General features: G+C 45.2%; 1 protein-coding gene across 7 annotated transcripts in view; it reads right to left on the bottom strand.

Moving 5' to 3' along the window:
- LOC102462110 (transcriptional activator MN1-like) overlaps positions 1–17371 on the bottom strand; it is a 141003-nt gene that overhangs the window by 114841 nt on the left and 8791 nt on the right. For 6 of the 7 annotated variants that reach the window (XR_012898984.1, XR_012898985.1, XM_075915704.1 and 3 more), the window contains exon 2: positions 1929–2027. The exons of the other annotated variant lie outside the window; for it this stretch is intronic. Coding sequence is in view for 4 of the 6 variants with exons in the window: in XM_075915704.1 (XP_075771819.1) it covers positions 1929–2027 (99 nt within the window). In the remaining 2 variants the exon portion in view is untranslated. The remainder of the gene's footprint in view (positions 1–1928; positions 2028–17371) is intronic. 7 annotated transcript variants of the gene reach the window in all.

Below are 17371 nucleotides of genomic sequence, written 5' to 3'. Positions count from 1 at the left end.
GCTGAGGAGGAGGTGGGAGCATGGCCAGTGGCGGTGCTGGTGCACCCGATGGAGAAGGGCTGGTGGTCACAGGACCCGGTGCCGTGGTCAGTGCCGCCCAAGGACCCGGTGGTGACTCCGGTGTCGGTGTCTGTGTTAGTGACGGTGAGCAGGAGGGGGTGGGGGCTATGGCCAGTGCCGAGGCTGGAGGTGGTGCTGCACCCAGGACTGGGGTCGAAGCTGCTGGCACCGGGGCAGGGTGGTGGAGCCCTCTCACTTCCAGGGCTGGGGTGCTAGGTGCTGAGACAGCAGTGCGGTGCCACCTGGACCCTTGCTCCTTGGCCAGGTCCGGTGCCGAGGTCAGGGACAAGGTCAGCTCAGTCAAATCTCTTGCTGCCTCAAAGGTATCCCGAGTGGAGGGCTCTGGGAAGACCCCCATCAGGCTGGTGTATCAGCACGGACTAGAGCAGTGCTGACCTGACTGCGATGGTCTGGGCGCTGTGCTAGTCAGTGCCACATGACCCACTTGAGGGCACATGGAGGGCAGATGACTTGAGGGAGACCTGTCCATGTTAGGTCTCCTCTTCTTCTTGGGCACTGGAGACTGCCACCAGTGCAGAGGCCTATGTGGCGCCGGGAAGGCGTGCGAGTGGCTGGGTGCCTCCCGCACCCAAGTTAGTGCGTTCTGAATTGCCGGTGCTGGATCGGATGCCGATGCCGGGCATAAGGCTGCCTCCATCAGGATAAGCTTCAAGTGAGACTCCCTTTCCCGCTTGGTGCGCAGCTTGAAGGCCTTGCACATCTTACTGGCCTCGGACAAGTGGGCCTCTCCCAGGCACTTAAGGCAGGCTGCGTGAGGGTCCCCGCAGGGCATAGGCTTCTGGCACTTCTCGCAGGGCTTGAAGCCTTGGGGCCTGGGCATGCCCCACCGGAAGAAACAGGGATGCAAAGGGAGCCCCACGCCTGGGGGCTTAACACTAAGTACAACACTTAACAACTATTAAAAACCTAGATAAGAACCATGAACCGTAAACTTTTAACTAACTACTAAAACAATAAGACCTGCTAAGTGCTTGCAAACTATCAAGAGCAGTAAGAAGGAACTCAGCTGGTGGAGGGCCAGCAGGGGTATATATTAGCCAATACAGTGGCACCACTGCAGGGGGCTTCCCTGCTGGACCAATGGGTACTGCTAAGGGAAAAACTTCCGACAACGCGTGCATGCAGCGTGCGCACACCTACATGGAATGGAAATGAGCAATCACTCCAAGAAGAATGACCATCACTCACTCATATCAGAGAACTTTTCCTTCTAATCCAAGGAAAAGCTGTCTCGGGGAAGAAAAAAATGCCTTGGCTTTCACATACACTGGCTAATGACCCATGACCACATGAAGCCAGAATCAATGACAGCAGCACATGAGTTGCTGTGACATAAATGCCCTAAAAAGAAAACAGCAAGATAATGCTAGCAGAAGAATTATTGTCACCCTAAATTCAGGTGTTTGTGTATGGTACACATGCACATAACTCCAAACTGCATAAAATCTTCCAGCATTGTGTCCAACTGAGACTAAACCAAGCACAGATTTACTACTCTCAGCCAGGCCTCACAGGCTAGTAACCAAAAATACTAGTGGGATATACTACACTGATCTACTTGGCACAAAAGCCACCACAACAATCCTCTAACCAGTGATTTCCTCCCCCCCCCCCCCCCATTAAGTGTTTCTTTATGTCAAGAGAAAAATTGTTAGTTAAAATTATTTTCAAGATACTTAAAGCCATTTAAGTAATTGTTTTCAGTATTTTCACAAAAAATGCACTCATAGTATCATAATGCATTTAAGCAAACTATCTGTCCTCAAGATTTATTAAAATGGTGGATTATTATTAATCACACACACACACAGATGAACTAGATACTGACCACAAAGTAACTGTCTAACCTTTGACTTTGGTAGCTCCTCTTCTGTAGTATTTCTTGCAAAAATGACTAAGTGACAAACTGGTGTCTTCATTGCTTTCTGGCCATGGGCTGAGTACTCCTAACAAAGCCAGTAAGAACACAATTGACATTCAGATCAATGAAAAGGCACACATGAAAATTCATATATAAATGCACAGTGACTTAGTTCCATAAGAAGCAAGGGAGAATGAAACTGTGCTATTATTTCTATCAGACACCTTTGAGTGCAACATATAAAGAGTTACAACAAAATTCCAGGATATGCTACAGTAACAGCCTTTTCAGCAAGATTTAACTCGAGAAAAAACTGATGAAAACTGGAGCACTGGTTCTGAAGGGATAAAGACAGATCAATTTTGTTCTTAACTTTTAAATGAACCACCCCTATTTAGGAAAGAAGTTAATTAAGGTAAAAATATAATATAAAAGTGCTTATTTAAGCAGAATGTACTATTATGTTAATTCTTAACACTGTACATGGAAGGGAAAATTGCATTTTTAACTAAATGGTTTTTCTGCATAACCCATTCTTTTACAGCTCAGTAATGGGAACTCCTCACCATTATTATTTGTGCCAGATGACTGTTGAAAGCAAGAGCAGTTGTCAAAAACCATGTAAGAAAAATAACCCTTTAAAATCTATCCCAAGAAAAGCTTCATGCCAAAGGGGGAGGGAAGTAAAAGTTCATTTTGCAAGGTGGTAGGGAGGGGAAAGGAGAAATACAGGCAGTCCCCAGGTTACATGGATCCAACTTACATCGGATCCCTACTTACAAACGGGGTGAGGCAACCCCGCACTAGCTGCTTCCCCCCAGCAGACTAGGGAGACACAAAGCTAGCGCCCCACCCAGCAGACCAGGGAGACGTGGAGCGGCTTTTCTCAGCAGACACCTCAGCTTGAGAATAAAGGACTGAGGGAAGTGAGGTGTGGGAGAATAAAACTGAGCTCTGGAGAAATGTTTGGCTAGAGTTTCCCCTACAATATGTACCAGTTCCGACTTACATACAAATTCAACTTAAGAACAAACCTACAGTCCCTATCTTGTACGTAACCCGGGGACTGCCTGTACACCAAACATCAACTGTACCAATTTAAGCAATTTTTTCTGGTTCCTTTTTCAGACCTGAAATAGAAATAGCTATTGTGTGACTGACTATATGAGCCCAATACAATCAAATACCACAATCAAGTGGCACTACCACTTAGAAAATTATACAGCGTTTTTTCTTGCTGTGGTGGATTAGGAATCCAAAGTTACCACCATGTACAAAGACAAGACAAAATGTAAAATATGAAAAACTATTTTAGTTATGATAAACAATTGCTCCTCTCCCATTAGAACTAGTTTCCTTCAATGTGAAAATGAATGTAATTTAAACAATTTCAAGAAAATGGTGCGTTGTTCTAATGTTGTGGCCTTATCTGCATACAACAAGCAGCAGAAATATGCTCCATCAAAAAGTAAAAACAGAAACCAGAACTGAACAGGGCTGCTGAATTAGGTTTTGCCTGAACGGGATTACATATTAACATGAAACTGACAAAATATCCTCAGTTCTAAATATTATTTCAGTATCCTAAATTTGAGCTACATAAAAACAATCCAGTGTGTGCATGTTTAAAAAACAAAACATCTGATCCATAAATCTTTGAGGGAAAGTAATCATCACCAAAAATTGAGGCTAAGACTAAACCATTTTCTAAGTATTATTCATTTGATATTCCTCATCTCTGACTTTCTTCTGCATGTTCTTTTAACCTACTTATTTTTGACAATCATGCTAGCAATAAAATTTCTCTCTGAAAACAGGAGTTCAGAAATGCAGTAATTATGGTTGAGGCTACTGAACAGGTAACAGTTTTATCCGTTTTACCTAGCTGTAGTCCTCCTTGAAATATAGTAATTACAGGAAACTACTTCTCTTTTAAGGGTTTAGATCAGTGGTTCGCAAAGTGTGATCCGTGGCTGCTTCCCAGGTGGTCCATGGCGGGAGCTCACACCCCTCCTCCTCTTCCACCATGCAGTGGGGACCCCGTGCTGCCGCTGCAGCCTCACAGTCAGCACGCCGCCACGAGGCTGCTGCACCAGCTCCGGCCAGCAGGAAGGGAGGGGAAGAAAGCAAACTCATCCCCTGACCTGCGCAACTACATGTGGAGGAGCACTGCCACCATGGTAAGAGCGGTGCATCCCTTGGTCCCACTGGGCAGGCAGCAGGTTGGGCTGTGCAGAGCTGTGCACGAGCAGCCAGTGCCTCCCGTCCTTCCCCGGCAGCAGGTTGGGCTGCGCAGGACTCGGTTGGGCGGAGTGGGATTTCATGGTGCGCGAGCAGCCAGCACCCCCGCCCCTTCCCCAGCAGCAGGTTGGACTGCCGTGGGAGGAGGCAATGCTGGGGCTGAGGACCCTGCGCATGCAGGAGGGGGCTCGGGGCCCTTCAGGGCTTTGCACCCATGGGGACTCGGTCTAGGGGGGAGGGCTCCATGGACTGGACCCCTGTGGGACACCACCCCCTGCAGGGCTGGACACCCTGGGGTCACCTACCCACCCACCCCCACCTTGCTGTACTGTGCCCAGCCTCCCTGCCCCTGTTCCTCCATTTCCCTGAATCGCCCCCCAGAGCCACCTTGACCCCAGCCCTATTCCCAGGGGCATCCTACCCCACATCTCCCTGAACCCCCTCCCTCCTGTCCAAACTCTTCACCCTCAATCCTGGCCAGACACCCTACCTCCCACCCAGACTTTGCACCCTTACCCCCTTCTTCACCCCACCTCCCACCCAGATCCTGCACCCCATCCCTATCCCAATCACTGGCAGTCCTGTCCTGCACACTGAACCCCTCATTTTTGTCTCCACCCAAGAGCCTAAAGGGGTCCATAAAATTCACTAACTCTGGAACCCCAGGAAAGTAAATCCAGCCTATGGGAAGCCCTGAACCTCAGTCCTCCCTGTCCCTTCCCCTCTCCCCATGGGGCTGGAGTACCAGAGGAGTGAGGTGTGTCAGTTGGGGGTCACCTCAGTGAGGGTCGTGTGGTCCCCAACTGATTTTTCTGTGGGTCAGTGGCCCCCGACCCAAAAATGGTTCTCCACGCCTGACATAAAGAAAACATTGAAACCTTTTGTGTTGGACATAAATTCATATTTTACTTTATTGAAAATGAAGTTTGATAAACTAACATAAGAAATGAAAAGTGCTTAATCTGTTTAATAATTTAAATTAAACCAGTCTCCCTAGCTGCAGCACTAGCAAAATGGCTCGGGTGTAATTATGTAATTAACAGCGAGTTTCCATTAGCATCTGGTGGTCCATGGAAAGGTTTGCATTGAGCCAAGTGGTCCCTGGGCCAAAACGTTTGTGAACCACTGGTTTAGATACAGACCATTCCAAATTTAGGGCCAGCAACCAACCCTCCACTATGCTTAATAGGTTGAAATGATGATAAAATGACATTTTTTATCATCATCTCACCAACTGCAGGTATTCCAGCTTATGAAGTTCATATCTGATTCAAGGAACAAACTTTCAACCTGCTCTTTCTGTGATGGAAAATATTTGAAACAAAGTCCTTTCTATAAAGAGGTTTAAAACAAATTACCCAAATGTGAAAGGATTTGGGTAATTATTTGAGGTAATAAGTAATTGCTCTCTCCAGAAAACACAAACAAATTATAAAGGCAACAGATCTGTTAGCAGCTAGAAGCAAAGATTCACAGCACTATTTTAGCAACCAGGTGAGGGCACACTATATTTTCATTTACTGATGACAAAGAAATCAGAACTACAACTACAGCAAATCTTTCCTCCACAAGCAGATATCTGAGATCCAGTGGAAGTAAGAGCAGCAAACTACACTCTTCATTTCTGAAAACATGCATGTGTCAATTCTTGGATGTACATCAGTCCAAGCAAGCAAAACCAATGAAGTGTATTAGAATGATGTGTCCACTAGATACTTTTCTTTATCTGGAACATTTGATACAATTATGTGCACACAACAGTTAAAACTTATTAAAACCAAGGATATGGGAGTTTCTTTAGGGTTCAGTTTTATAATTTTTTTATGTGTCCATTGCCTCCATCTCCCAACACAGTCAGAGATCCAGCTAAACTCATAGCCATTCTGTAGAAAGCTAGAATTAACTAAAAATTGATGCCCTGAAACTCTCTGGGTATGTCTACACTACAATGTTAGTTCGAACTAACGGATGTTAGTTCGAACTAACATTCATAGGCGCTACACTAGCGCTCCGCTAGTTCGAATTTGAATCGAACTAACGGAGCGCTTAGTTCGAACTAGGTAAACCTCATTTTACGAGGATTAAGCCTAGTTCGAACTTACTAGTTCGAATTAAGGGGTGTGTAGCCCCTTAATTCGAACTAGTGGGAGGCTAGCCCTCCCCAGGTTTCCCTGGTGGCCACTCTGGCCAACTCCAGGGAAACTCTATGCCCCCCTCCCGGCCCCGGCCCCCTTAAAGGGGCATGGGCTGGCTACGGTGCCCATGCCAGGTGCAAGCCTGCCAGCACCCAGCCAGCAGACCCTGCACCTGGCACGGCACAGAGCCACCCACCCGATGTCCCCCAGCCCACCCCCTCTTCCCGGGACCAGGCTGGCGGCTCCCGGGAGCTTGCCCTGGACCGCAAGAGGCGGGCACCTTCCTGGGCTAGTGCGGACATCGTGGACCTTGTCCACGATCTCCGCACTAGGCACAGGAAAGTGGCCGTCTAGGGCAGGAGAGCTGCCAGCCTGGCCACCCAGGAGCAGGTGTGCATGAAAATCAAGGGGGTCCACTGAGACCCCCGACCCTGAGCCCTGAGCTTACAATGGCCGTCCTGGGTCAGACCAAAGGTCCATCTAGCCCAGTAGCCTGTCTGCCGACAGCGGCCAACCCTAGGGACCCTGGAGGGGATGGACCAAAGACAGTGACCAAGCCATTTGTCTCATGCCATTCCTCTCCAGCCTTCCACAAACTTTGGGCAGGGACACCATTCCTACCCCCTGGCTAAGACTACTCCATGGACCCAACCTCCATGACTTGATCTCACTTCCCTTTAAACTCTGTTCTAGTTGTAGCCTTCACAGCCTCCTGCAGCAAGGAGTTCCGCAGGTTAACTATTTGCTTTGTGAAGAACAACTTTCTCTTACTAGTTTCAAGCCTGCTACCCATTCCTTTCCTTTGGTGTCCTCTAGTCCTTCTTTATGGGAACTCATGAAGAACTTTTCTGAATGCACCCTCTCCACCCCACTCCTGCTTTTAGAGACCTCTATCCTGTCCCCCCTCCGTCTCCTCTTTTCTAAGCTGAACAGTCCCAGTCTCTGTAGCCTCTCTTCATCTGGGACCTGTTCCCAACCCCTGATCATGTTAGTTGCCCTCCCCTCTCCCAGCCTTTCTCTTCCCCTCTCCCACCTCCTTTTCCCAGTCTCCCCCAGTTTTATTCAATAAAGACAGAGTCAATGTTGGAAGAAACGTTATCTTTATTTTGTACATCAATAAGAAGGGGGGCTAGGGAAGGGTAAGTGGAAGGAGATGAGGGAGGAATGGGGTACGAGCCCCCGATGGGGAGGACTGGGCTGGCTCTGCGGGCTTCTGGGGGTGGAAGCTCTCCTGCAGCCCCCCGATTGCCCCCTCTCCCCAGATGGCAGCCTGAGGCAAGTGCAGCCGGGCTGATGGCCGAGTGGTGTGATGTGCCCAGTGTGGGCACTCCGGGCACTCCAAGCCAGGACTGCTTTGCAAGCGGGGCACCCCTTAGAACTGTCTGTCCGGGGTGGGGGTCGGGACCCTTTAAGCGCAGCCCTCGGATAGCCTGAGACAGCATCTCCACGCTCTAAGTCCTCCTCTGATGCCCTGCCGGCACTGCTTCCGGCCATCCTTAAGCCCTGTTCAGGGTCCACTCAATGTGGACTTGCTAGTTCGAATTAGCAAAACGCTAATTCAAACTAGTTTTTAGTTCTAGACGCGTTAGTTCGAATTAGCTTAGTTCGAATTAACTAATTCGAACTAAGTTAGTTAGAACTAACTTTGTAGTGTAGACATACCCTCTCTTGGCTGTAACAAACAAAAAAAACAAACAAAAAAAACAATCAACCAACTAAAAACCAGCCACACACACCAGTTTTGCTTCTGCATGTTATTCTGTAACCTTTACTATCTGAAAACAGTGATCCCAGTATTAATTGTATTTGAAGTGGTCCTATTTTTTCTCTACTGCTAAAGCTAAGGAATTATATTAGAAGAGCACAGAAAGATGGTATGCTGGTTGCTACAGTGATTCTAAAAAGAGCATCATAGGTCTATATTTAGGGGTGGGGAAGGATATTACAGCACAGAAGTCATACCGATTGGAACTATTTTGCTCTCCAGAACATTGCTTTGATTTTGCTTTTAAAACAGGAATACAAGTAACTCATCATCATGTTTCGTCCAAGTTAAAAAAAATGTTTTGGTTGCTCTGTACCTTGCAATAATTAAAAATTGGGTCTGTATTAAGGTACCAGCCACTGCTGGGGATGTTAATGTTGTTTAATTTAATAATCGTGTAGCCGCACCAAATCTTATCGATTACACGATTATTCAATGGTCCCCGGGGGCAGGGCCAGTAGCCAGTGTGCTCCTGGCCCCACTCCTGGGGAGCCCCTGCTACCCGATGCTACTGCCTCTGTATCAGAGGCAGCAGCACTGCGTGACAGACAGGAGCCAGTGATCGTGGGGATAAGCTGTCTCCCAACTCTCCCCCCCACCTGCTGCCTCTGTGGGAGGCAGCAAGGGAGGAGGAGTGCATGTAGTCGTTTGGATTAACCGATAAGACCAAGCTTATTGGTTCGTCGTTTAAATGACTATACAGTAACATCCCTAGCCACCATGCGGGGGAGTGGAGAAAGCCCCGAGCCTCACTGTGTGATTGGGGAAAAAGCCGGAGTCACCAATGGCTCTGCGCATGCGCGCGCGTTCCCCTTCCCCCAGCTGGAGGAACAAAGGAACGCACTGGCACACCACCTGCAGGCTATTCCTGCTGCTCCATTGGCCAGAATCCAGCGAATGGAGCAGCGGGAAGCCATGCCTAGGACAAAGCCTGAGAGCAGCGCAGGGGGCAAAAGCAGACCCAGCCATCATCTTTCCCATGAAGGACCTGCTGCTGCCAGGCTGTGTCCCCACTGCTCTGTGCACTGCGCCACCCCCCGTCTTGCACCTCTTGTGTGCACTGTGCACTCGCACCTGCCAGAGAGTCCCATGGGGCCGCTAGAGTCCATCATCCAGGTGTTGGCAGGCTGGATCCTGGCCAGCCTGCTTGGACCCACCGGCCGGACTCCCTGCATTCCTGACGAGGTGTGGTCTCCATTTCACGCTTGGCCCATGGGCCGCTAACTTATTCCATGTGTGGAGCAGCATCTGGCTGCCATGTGGAAGTGACTGTTACAATAAATAAACCCTGTTACAAACACTGGAAAAAAAAACTAAGTGCCACCCAGACCCTGCACCCCTGCCCCCCTCTCCTTGCCAAGACCCTGCACCCCCTCCCCCACCCTGCTCCTACCCCCTCCCCCCGGCAAGACACCCTACTCCTGCTCCTGCACCCTGCCTCCCACCCAGACCTCGCAGTCTCTACCCCTTCTGTACCTGACCTCCCACCCAGATCCTGCACCCAAGTGCGGGGAAGCGTGCTGCTCCTCCGCTCTCCACAGGAAAAGCCAGAGCGGAGCCCAGGGAAGGAGATCAAGTGAGGCACACAGTGGAGAGAGCCCCTCCTGGCACAGCACCACAGCCCAGGGCAGGAGGCTTAAACCTTGGCATGCCACTTTGAAAAGGTTGCCAACCCCTGGGCTAGTTTATACTGTTAATTTAAGATCATTAGAGATATTATTTAATATTCCACAATACAAAAGGATCACCTGAATCAGCCCAGCTTTTAAAACTGTAATTGAGTTCAAGTGTCTCATTCTTCAGATCCAGTATGACTTTTTTGTTACATTGAGAAATTAAAAAAAAAATTAAGGAGACATAATGCAAACCAAAGTTGCCTATTAATGCAATATATTAAGTTACCCACCTACCTTACACTTTTATATCATACTCAACACTGCAGCATCTTGGTGCTAATATACTAAATTAATAAAACTATGCAAGAGGTTTAAACATACAGTTGCTATTAAAGTCATCTCAAGGTGGACATGCAAAAACCATGGCTCCCACACTCAGTATCCTAGAGCTGAGGTGAGTGAGGGAAACCTCACACAAATATGTTTTCACTTAATTTCCATTTCCTTGTCTGTTACTCAAATTTGATAAATGAATTTATGGTACTCTATTCCCAAACTACTGGGAACTAACCCTTTTTCAATGGAAATTGAGGGTATGTCTACACTAGCCCCCTAGTTCGAACTAGGGAGGCTAATGAGGGCGACCAAAATTGCAAATGAAGCCCGGGATATTTAAATATCCTGCGCTTCATTAGCATGTTCCCAGCTGGTCACCATTTTAGAAATTGACTAGCCCGAAGTAACTGCCTGCGTCTACACGTGGCAGTGAAACGGGATTCCGAATTAAAGCCTTAAATCGAATTAGCCATTATTCCTCCTGGAATGAGGTTTACCAGCTAATTCAATTTAAGGGGTTTAATTCGGAATCCCATTTCACTGCTGCGTGTAGACGCAGGCAGTTACTTCGGGCTAGTCAATTTCTAAAATGGTGACCAGCCGGGAACATGCTAATGAAGCACGGGATATTTAAATCCTGCGCTTCATTTGCAATTTCGGTCGCCCTTATTAGCCTCCCTAGTTCGAACTAGGGGGCTAGTGTAGACATACCCTGAGAGAGTCCTTTCAGGAGGGTACTATGAATACCATTTTCCCCACCAAATACAATAAAAGTAAATGTAATTTACAGAGAAATTAGATTTCCAAGTGAGAGACACTCATCAGCCTTTTCACAGTCCCTCTCTCTGACTGTAGAGATGTTTAAGTGTATTTTGTAATCGTCGAAGTCCAAGACACTACCTAATGCCATGGTCACCAAGCTGGGCTGATTTGATTGCAGGGGCACGGCCAGTCGATTGCGAGGTGTTCCCAGCCCCCCCCCCCCCCCCACAAGGAGCCCATGCTGGCACTACTACCTCCTGTGAAAATGGAGATAGCACCAGCTTCCTGCAGCGGTGGGGGGAGTCCTGCGGCTGCGTGCCAGATCCAGCATCTCAGGAAACACGCACACTGCTCCTCCCCTCCCCACAACAGAGGGTGTGCTCCCTGAGACACCGGTTCTGGCACACAGCCACGGGACCCGCGCCCCACCCCCCCCCCCCCCCCATGCCGCAGGAAGGAAGGCAGGCAGGCAGCATGGGGAAGGAAGGGAAGCACGCACACCTCCCCTGTCCACAACAGTGCACATACTTTCTTGTCTTCCCTTCCTTCCCTGTGCTCACGGGGTGGGGGTTAAGATGGCAGTGCAAGATCCAGAGCAACTTTGTCCAGCGCTACCCAAAGATCTTCATCCCTGGAGACCCCCCAGGTACCGGCTGAGCTGTCCCTGTCCCCTCCCCCTGCCCAGACCACCACCAGCACCATGCTCCTGCCCCCAGCCCAAAGCCCTGCTAGCACCCTACACCCTGGTCAGACCCCCCACCAGCACCCTTCCCCCAGCCAGACACCATCCAGCACCCTGCCCCTCCCTCCTGGCCAGACACCTACCCCCAGCTTGCTCCTGTACCCTATTTTCCACCCAGATTCTGCATCCCCATCCCTATCCCACTCATTGGCAGCCCTGTCCTGCACACTGGATCCCTCATTTTTGGCCCCACCTCAGAGTGTAGAGGGGCCCACAAAATCCACTAACCCTGAAACCCCAGAAGAGTTAATCTGGCCTGAGGCCTTGAACCTCAGTCTTACCTACCCTCCCCCACCCCTATGGGGCTGGAGTGCTAGGGGAGTGAGGTGTCTCAGTTGGGTCCACATCAGTGAGGATTGGGGGTTTTGGGAGGGTTTTTTTTTTTTTTTTTTTTTTGGTTCTCACTTGTATGGTCCCCAACTGATTTTTCTGTGGGTCAGCGGCCCCGACCCAAAAAAAGGTTCCCCACACCTGCCATAAATAAATAAAACATTAAAACCTTTTGTGTTGGACATAATATTTTACTTTATTTAAAAATGAAGCCTGGCCAACAACCTGCCAATTAGGGTTCAGCCCCCATCTGGCTGCAGCATCATAATACTCCTGCCCCCCCCAGACCCCAAATCTGAGCCTATCATACACTGGAACCTCCTGCCCTGAGTCCCTCACATCCCCAAACTCCTGCAGCCCCACATCCTCAGTCTTCTGCCACAACGTTCCTCCACCATCCACACACCTGCAAATCTGTGTCATGAGCCCATCATACTCACAGCCTTCTTGCCCTGCGTCCCTCACACACCCAGCCCAAACTCCTGCACCCTCACATCCACAAGCCCTGGCTTGCTCAGCACCCCAACCTTCCACCTGAGCCCAACACTCTCCAGCCTGGAGCCACCTCCCCGAGCCAGTGTCCCCTTCTCCACCTCCTCCTGCATCCAGATTTCCTCCCAGAGCTTGCACCTCTCACCCCTTCCCACACCCAAATCCCTCATTCCCACCCCGGAGCCTACACCCTGTCTCAACCCAGTGAGAATGAGTAATGGCTGGGGATAGCAAATGTTGGAGAGGAGGGGGATGTAGAGGGTGGGGCCTCAAGGAAGGAGTGGGGTCTCAGGGAAAGGATGGAGTAGATCTTGGCTTGCCCTGACATTTAAAAAGTGATCTTGGGTTTAAAAAGGTTGGAGACCACTGACCTAATGGATCTGAACCAGGAATGGTGTGAGAATACAGCCTTTAAGTTTACAAAGATGCAGTCTCTACCACCTCAATTCCCACATACACCACCTTCTGCTATCCCAGCCGGGCTGCCATCCACAGGTTTGCCAATGCACCTCAATTGTGTCCTGGAAGCATGCCCAGCTCTTCCAGCCATCAGCTTCTCCTAAAGAAAGACTGACAACTGTAACAAGTTGCGCTCAGTGTTGTGGTCATTTCATCACATGGCTGCATGCGCACTAAGGATTGCCCAATATTTTTTCTCGTGTTGTATCTGACTATCTTCTCTTAGGTGGGCTGTAGCTCAGAGTGAGAAATAAATTTGTAAAGTGCATTATCAAGTGCCCATGTCAATATAAAGCTCTATACAATTTTAAATACTACTACAATGGAAACCTTTTAAAAACAGATTGCATTGTGATCAAAAGCAAATATAAATTCAAATCACCACCAGCAAAATGGTAATTAATTGACCAACTCTGCCATCTAGCCAAGAGACTGAATAGAAAATATATATGTGAGTAATCACTCTGTCTGGTGTAGCCTTCCAGACAATCAAACACTGCATCCATAACAGTACACAGCAGAACACAATCTCTCCAGAAACAGTTAAGTGGTTACAATGAATTTTCATTCTACTTTTTAGAATTTCCTTCAATTACTCCCATCCTTCCTTTTCTGTCATTTTTCACACATTAGAGCAAAAGGCACAAAAAGGTCACTGAATAGGAGATTATGTAAAAATGTGAAAGCTTTTCTGGGGAAAAAATGCAAAACCCTAAGATTCTAACCAGATTATAATGCTTAGCTCACTTCTCATTTACATGTGTTAATGGAGCAACTTCCTTGTGTTGTACTTTCACCAATGAACTGATTGCAAGAGAAAATATAAAGTAGTAAAAGGTATTAAATCCTCCCAATTAAATGTTTTGGAGGAGGGGCATTTGCCTCATTCCATGAATTAAAAGTCTAGCTTCTAAATGAAAAAGCGGTTTCATTTTTACCAAGAAACATACTGCTTTTTCAGTTATCATTCCTTGCTCACCGTTAGGATAATCTTTTCATTAGCAATACAAATTCTCTAAAATATTTCATGACTATTGGCCTTAATTCTTAAATATGTATTTTATCATATAAAATGCCATTTCATAGCAACTGAAAGATGAAATGCTTTCCTCAGAGCATGACCAAAGGCAGTATCCAAACAAGGAGGAAAAATTAGCTTGCAACTCAGTGGCACATCATCCAATTTTTCAGGTACTCGAAACACTGTACATAGCTAGATAAAATAAATCAAATGCACAAAAGTTCAAATAAACTAGTTTATAGGGAATAGATGGTAAATGCAATGTCTAATAAAACATTCTGCAGTGAGGCACTAGTTGAATTATTTAGGGCTTGTACATTTGTTATTTTTGCATTTAATCTCAAATGAACTATATTTACTTTAATGCAAAATCTATTATTGGATCACCTAAACATGACCAGATTTCTGCATACCAAGCCAGAATAGGCTTCTTCAGACAAACCTCAAAACCTAATAGAAATCGAGACACTGCAACGTCATGCACTGCATTTTTGTGAAAATACTATACAAAAAAGACAAATTTGCAAAAAATGTATTAGCACACACGAATGATGCTTTTAGTAAAAGTTAAAAACACAAAGACAAGAAATGTCTTGTTTTTGCTAACTGCTAATAGCTGATGCATGCATGCACACACCTATGGGAAGGAAATAGTTTTAAATAAGATCCACTTACACTAAATCTGTTACCATCTAACAGAGTTAAGTGGACACTTCCATTATAAATATTGGATTAGCACTGCTCCGATCTAAAAGGGCTACACTGTACACTTAAACAAGGTCTCCTGAAGAGGTACAAATTCATTATCTTTAGCTGTTCAACACAAACACAAATTCTAGGTCCCCTGTAGTGTTCCCTCTAAGATGTGTGTTTAACAGGTAATTAATCAGCCCCGCCCAGTCAGAGGCTCAGGGCTCAATCTGACTGACTGGGCAGGGCTGATTAATCACCTGTGAAGCTGAGTTGCCATGCATCTTAGAGGGAACACTAGTCCCCTGCCCTGTTATAGATAAATGAAATTAAGTGTCAGAAAAACACTAATAAAACAGCTTTCTTTTTTTTTAATTTGTATTTAAAGCAACATTGATTAGGTGCAGTTAAAGTCACAACTGATTACACAAATTTAGGAAAACATTAATGCGTTCTCACATATGTGGCCTTTTGTCATTTGAAAGCAGAAGAGTGAAACAGACTGGATGTTTTGTGGATTTATTTATTTATTGAAATCCAGTATAATTTAAGATGTTCTCTTTGAAGTATTAAGGAAGTCAGCTTGTTAAAATTAATGGATTAGACCTCCAGCTGTTAAATTCACAGCCTTACATTTAAAAGGTATTTAACTTTGCAACTCTTACAAATATCCTTAAACATCCTTCACATTGCAAGAAACTTCTTTGTGGTGTTCTTCCACAAAAGGAAAGAAAACATTTCAAACAGAAAAAGACAGCTTAACCTTCTCAAGTCTATAAAGCCACCAACTAAAAAAGACATTGTTTTTGTCTAAATTATTAGTACTATCACTATGGTCCACACATGGGATCCAACAAAAAGATACCCGGCTTGGGGGGGTGGGGGAGGCATTCTGTTTAATGTCCAATTAAAATCAAAACTAATAATTGAACTACATAACAACGGCAAGAAGAAATCAGCTTGGAATTCATATTTCTTAGATAAAATGATAGCATCTTCATGAGCACTGCAGATGATATCTTATGAGAAGTAACACTGATTTCAAAATTTAAAACCTCAATATAAAATACAATCGAAGAAAATGGGAGCTACCAAGTTGTCATATTCTAAGTACATCCCTAATCAAAGATGTACCTTTTAAAGTGTCCATGAGGTACATGAATTTTAATGAATATTACTTCAAAAAATAAGAACCTCAGACAACATATTTTATTTCTTTAAAATATAAAGGTTTCCTTTAAAAAGGAAAAGCCAGAACAAACTGATGGAATGATTGCTACTGGTTGCATTAGTGGCCCACTAAAGATTGGTATTCCAAAGTTGACATACATTATCTTATGTCATTATGCATACAAAGCATTCCAACCTGAAAATATAGAAGAGAATATACTTTACAGTAGTTACTAGACAAGCGACAATTTCACTGCCCAAGAATTAACCTCTTACTCTAGATATGTTAAATACGTTAGACTCAAGTAACAACTGTTCTGGAGATTTCAGATACATTTTTTTTAAGGAAATACTGAACAACATAACACGTCTCTTTAAAAAGACAAAGTCAGCCTACAGGAGATGCAGAAATTCACACTTTGATATAATCAGGTTCTAACTAAGCCATTAAACATACACTTTATATACATACAGATTTCACACACATTATCTCTCTCTCTCTCTCTCTCTATCTATCTATATATATATATATAATGTAAAGTCATTTGTCTAGCGCTACAATTTTATATGCAGCTATAAAAAGCATTTTACTGTATCAAAACCCTTACACTGGCCCAGAAGACTGTAACAATTAAACTCCAGCCTCTGTAATCATCTGAAATCTGTTTATTTTCAATTACTCCTTTGTTCAATGCCGTATAAAAAACAGAGTTTGTTGGGTAGAAGTAACTACGGAACACAAATACCTTAGTCTTACAAAAAAATTGAATTACTATTTCATAATAAATTGTTCAAACACTAATATATCATGTTAGAAATACACATAGTACATACACAAAATTGTAAAGGGACATAGTGCAATGGAATCGCAGATCAGAATAAATCTCTTCTTTGACCTATACATCTAGTCTCATTCAGTTCCTTTAACATAGTATGTGACAATTTCAAGAGGCCAAGGGTATTCTAAATATAATGATCTCTCTCAAAAATACACCACAGTTTAAATGATATTCCTGTTACAGTCAATTCCACAATCAAATACGTCATTAGAAAATAACAGAACGTTACTTTAAAAAAATTGCCTACCAATACTGCAAGTCAAATCTAAATTCAAGCCAATCATCTAGATTGAAAAAAATTTAAAGAAAAACAAAGGCAAGATTAAAAAAAATACGGACAACGCTTACTGAAAGGCCAATAAATCCACATACTTCCTGAATTAAATATTTCAATATTTTAGAATAGTTACAGTATCAGCTACTGACAACTGTACATTTATTCTCAGTCTGATATTTGGCATATAAAGCTGCAAATATTTTAATCGCTAACAATATAGCAAGTATTTCAGAACAGGAACATTTTTGCTATAAATGATACTGTGAAACTAATGGTTGGTCAGAGTGAAATGAAATGATACTATTGTCATTCAAATGAAGCCAAATCTGTAAAAATCTAGTAAGATTGCGCCTGACTGATCAGGAGAGTTTAAGTAGTCATATTAAATCCAAATCTAAATGCACAATGAAATCTTCATTGCAATCTTCAGTGAGAGTATTCTCTCCCCATAAATGAGCCTTCTAACCCAGATCATTTATTAAAGATGCATATTTCATCTCTGCAGAGTATATATCACAACTTCCTGGCAAGGGTAATTGCGTTTCTGGCAACTT

Source organism: Pelodiscus sinensis, unplaced genomic scaffold, assembly GCF_049634645.1.
Source record: "Pelodiscus sinensis isolate JC-2024 unplaced genomic scaffold, ASM4963464v1 ctg38, whole genome shotgun sequence".
Classification (NCBI taxonomy): domain Eukaryota; kingdom Metazoa; phylum Chordata; order Testudines; family Trionychidae; genus Pelodiscus; species Pelodiscus sinensis.
The sequence above is the reverse complement of the archived record's forward strand: the minus strand, read 5'-3'. Positions and strand labels throughout refer to the sequence as shown.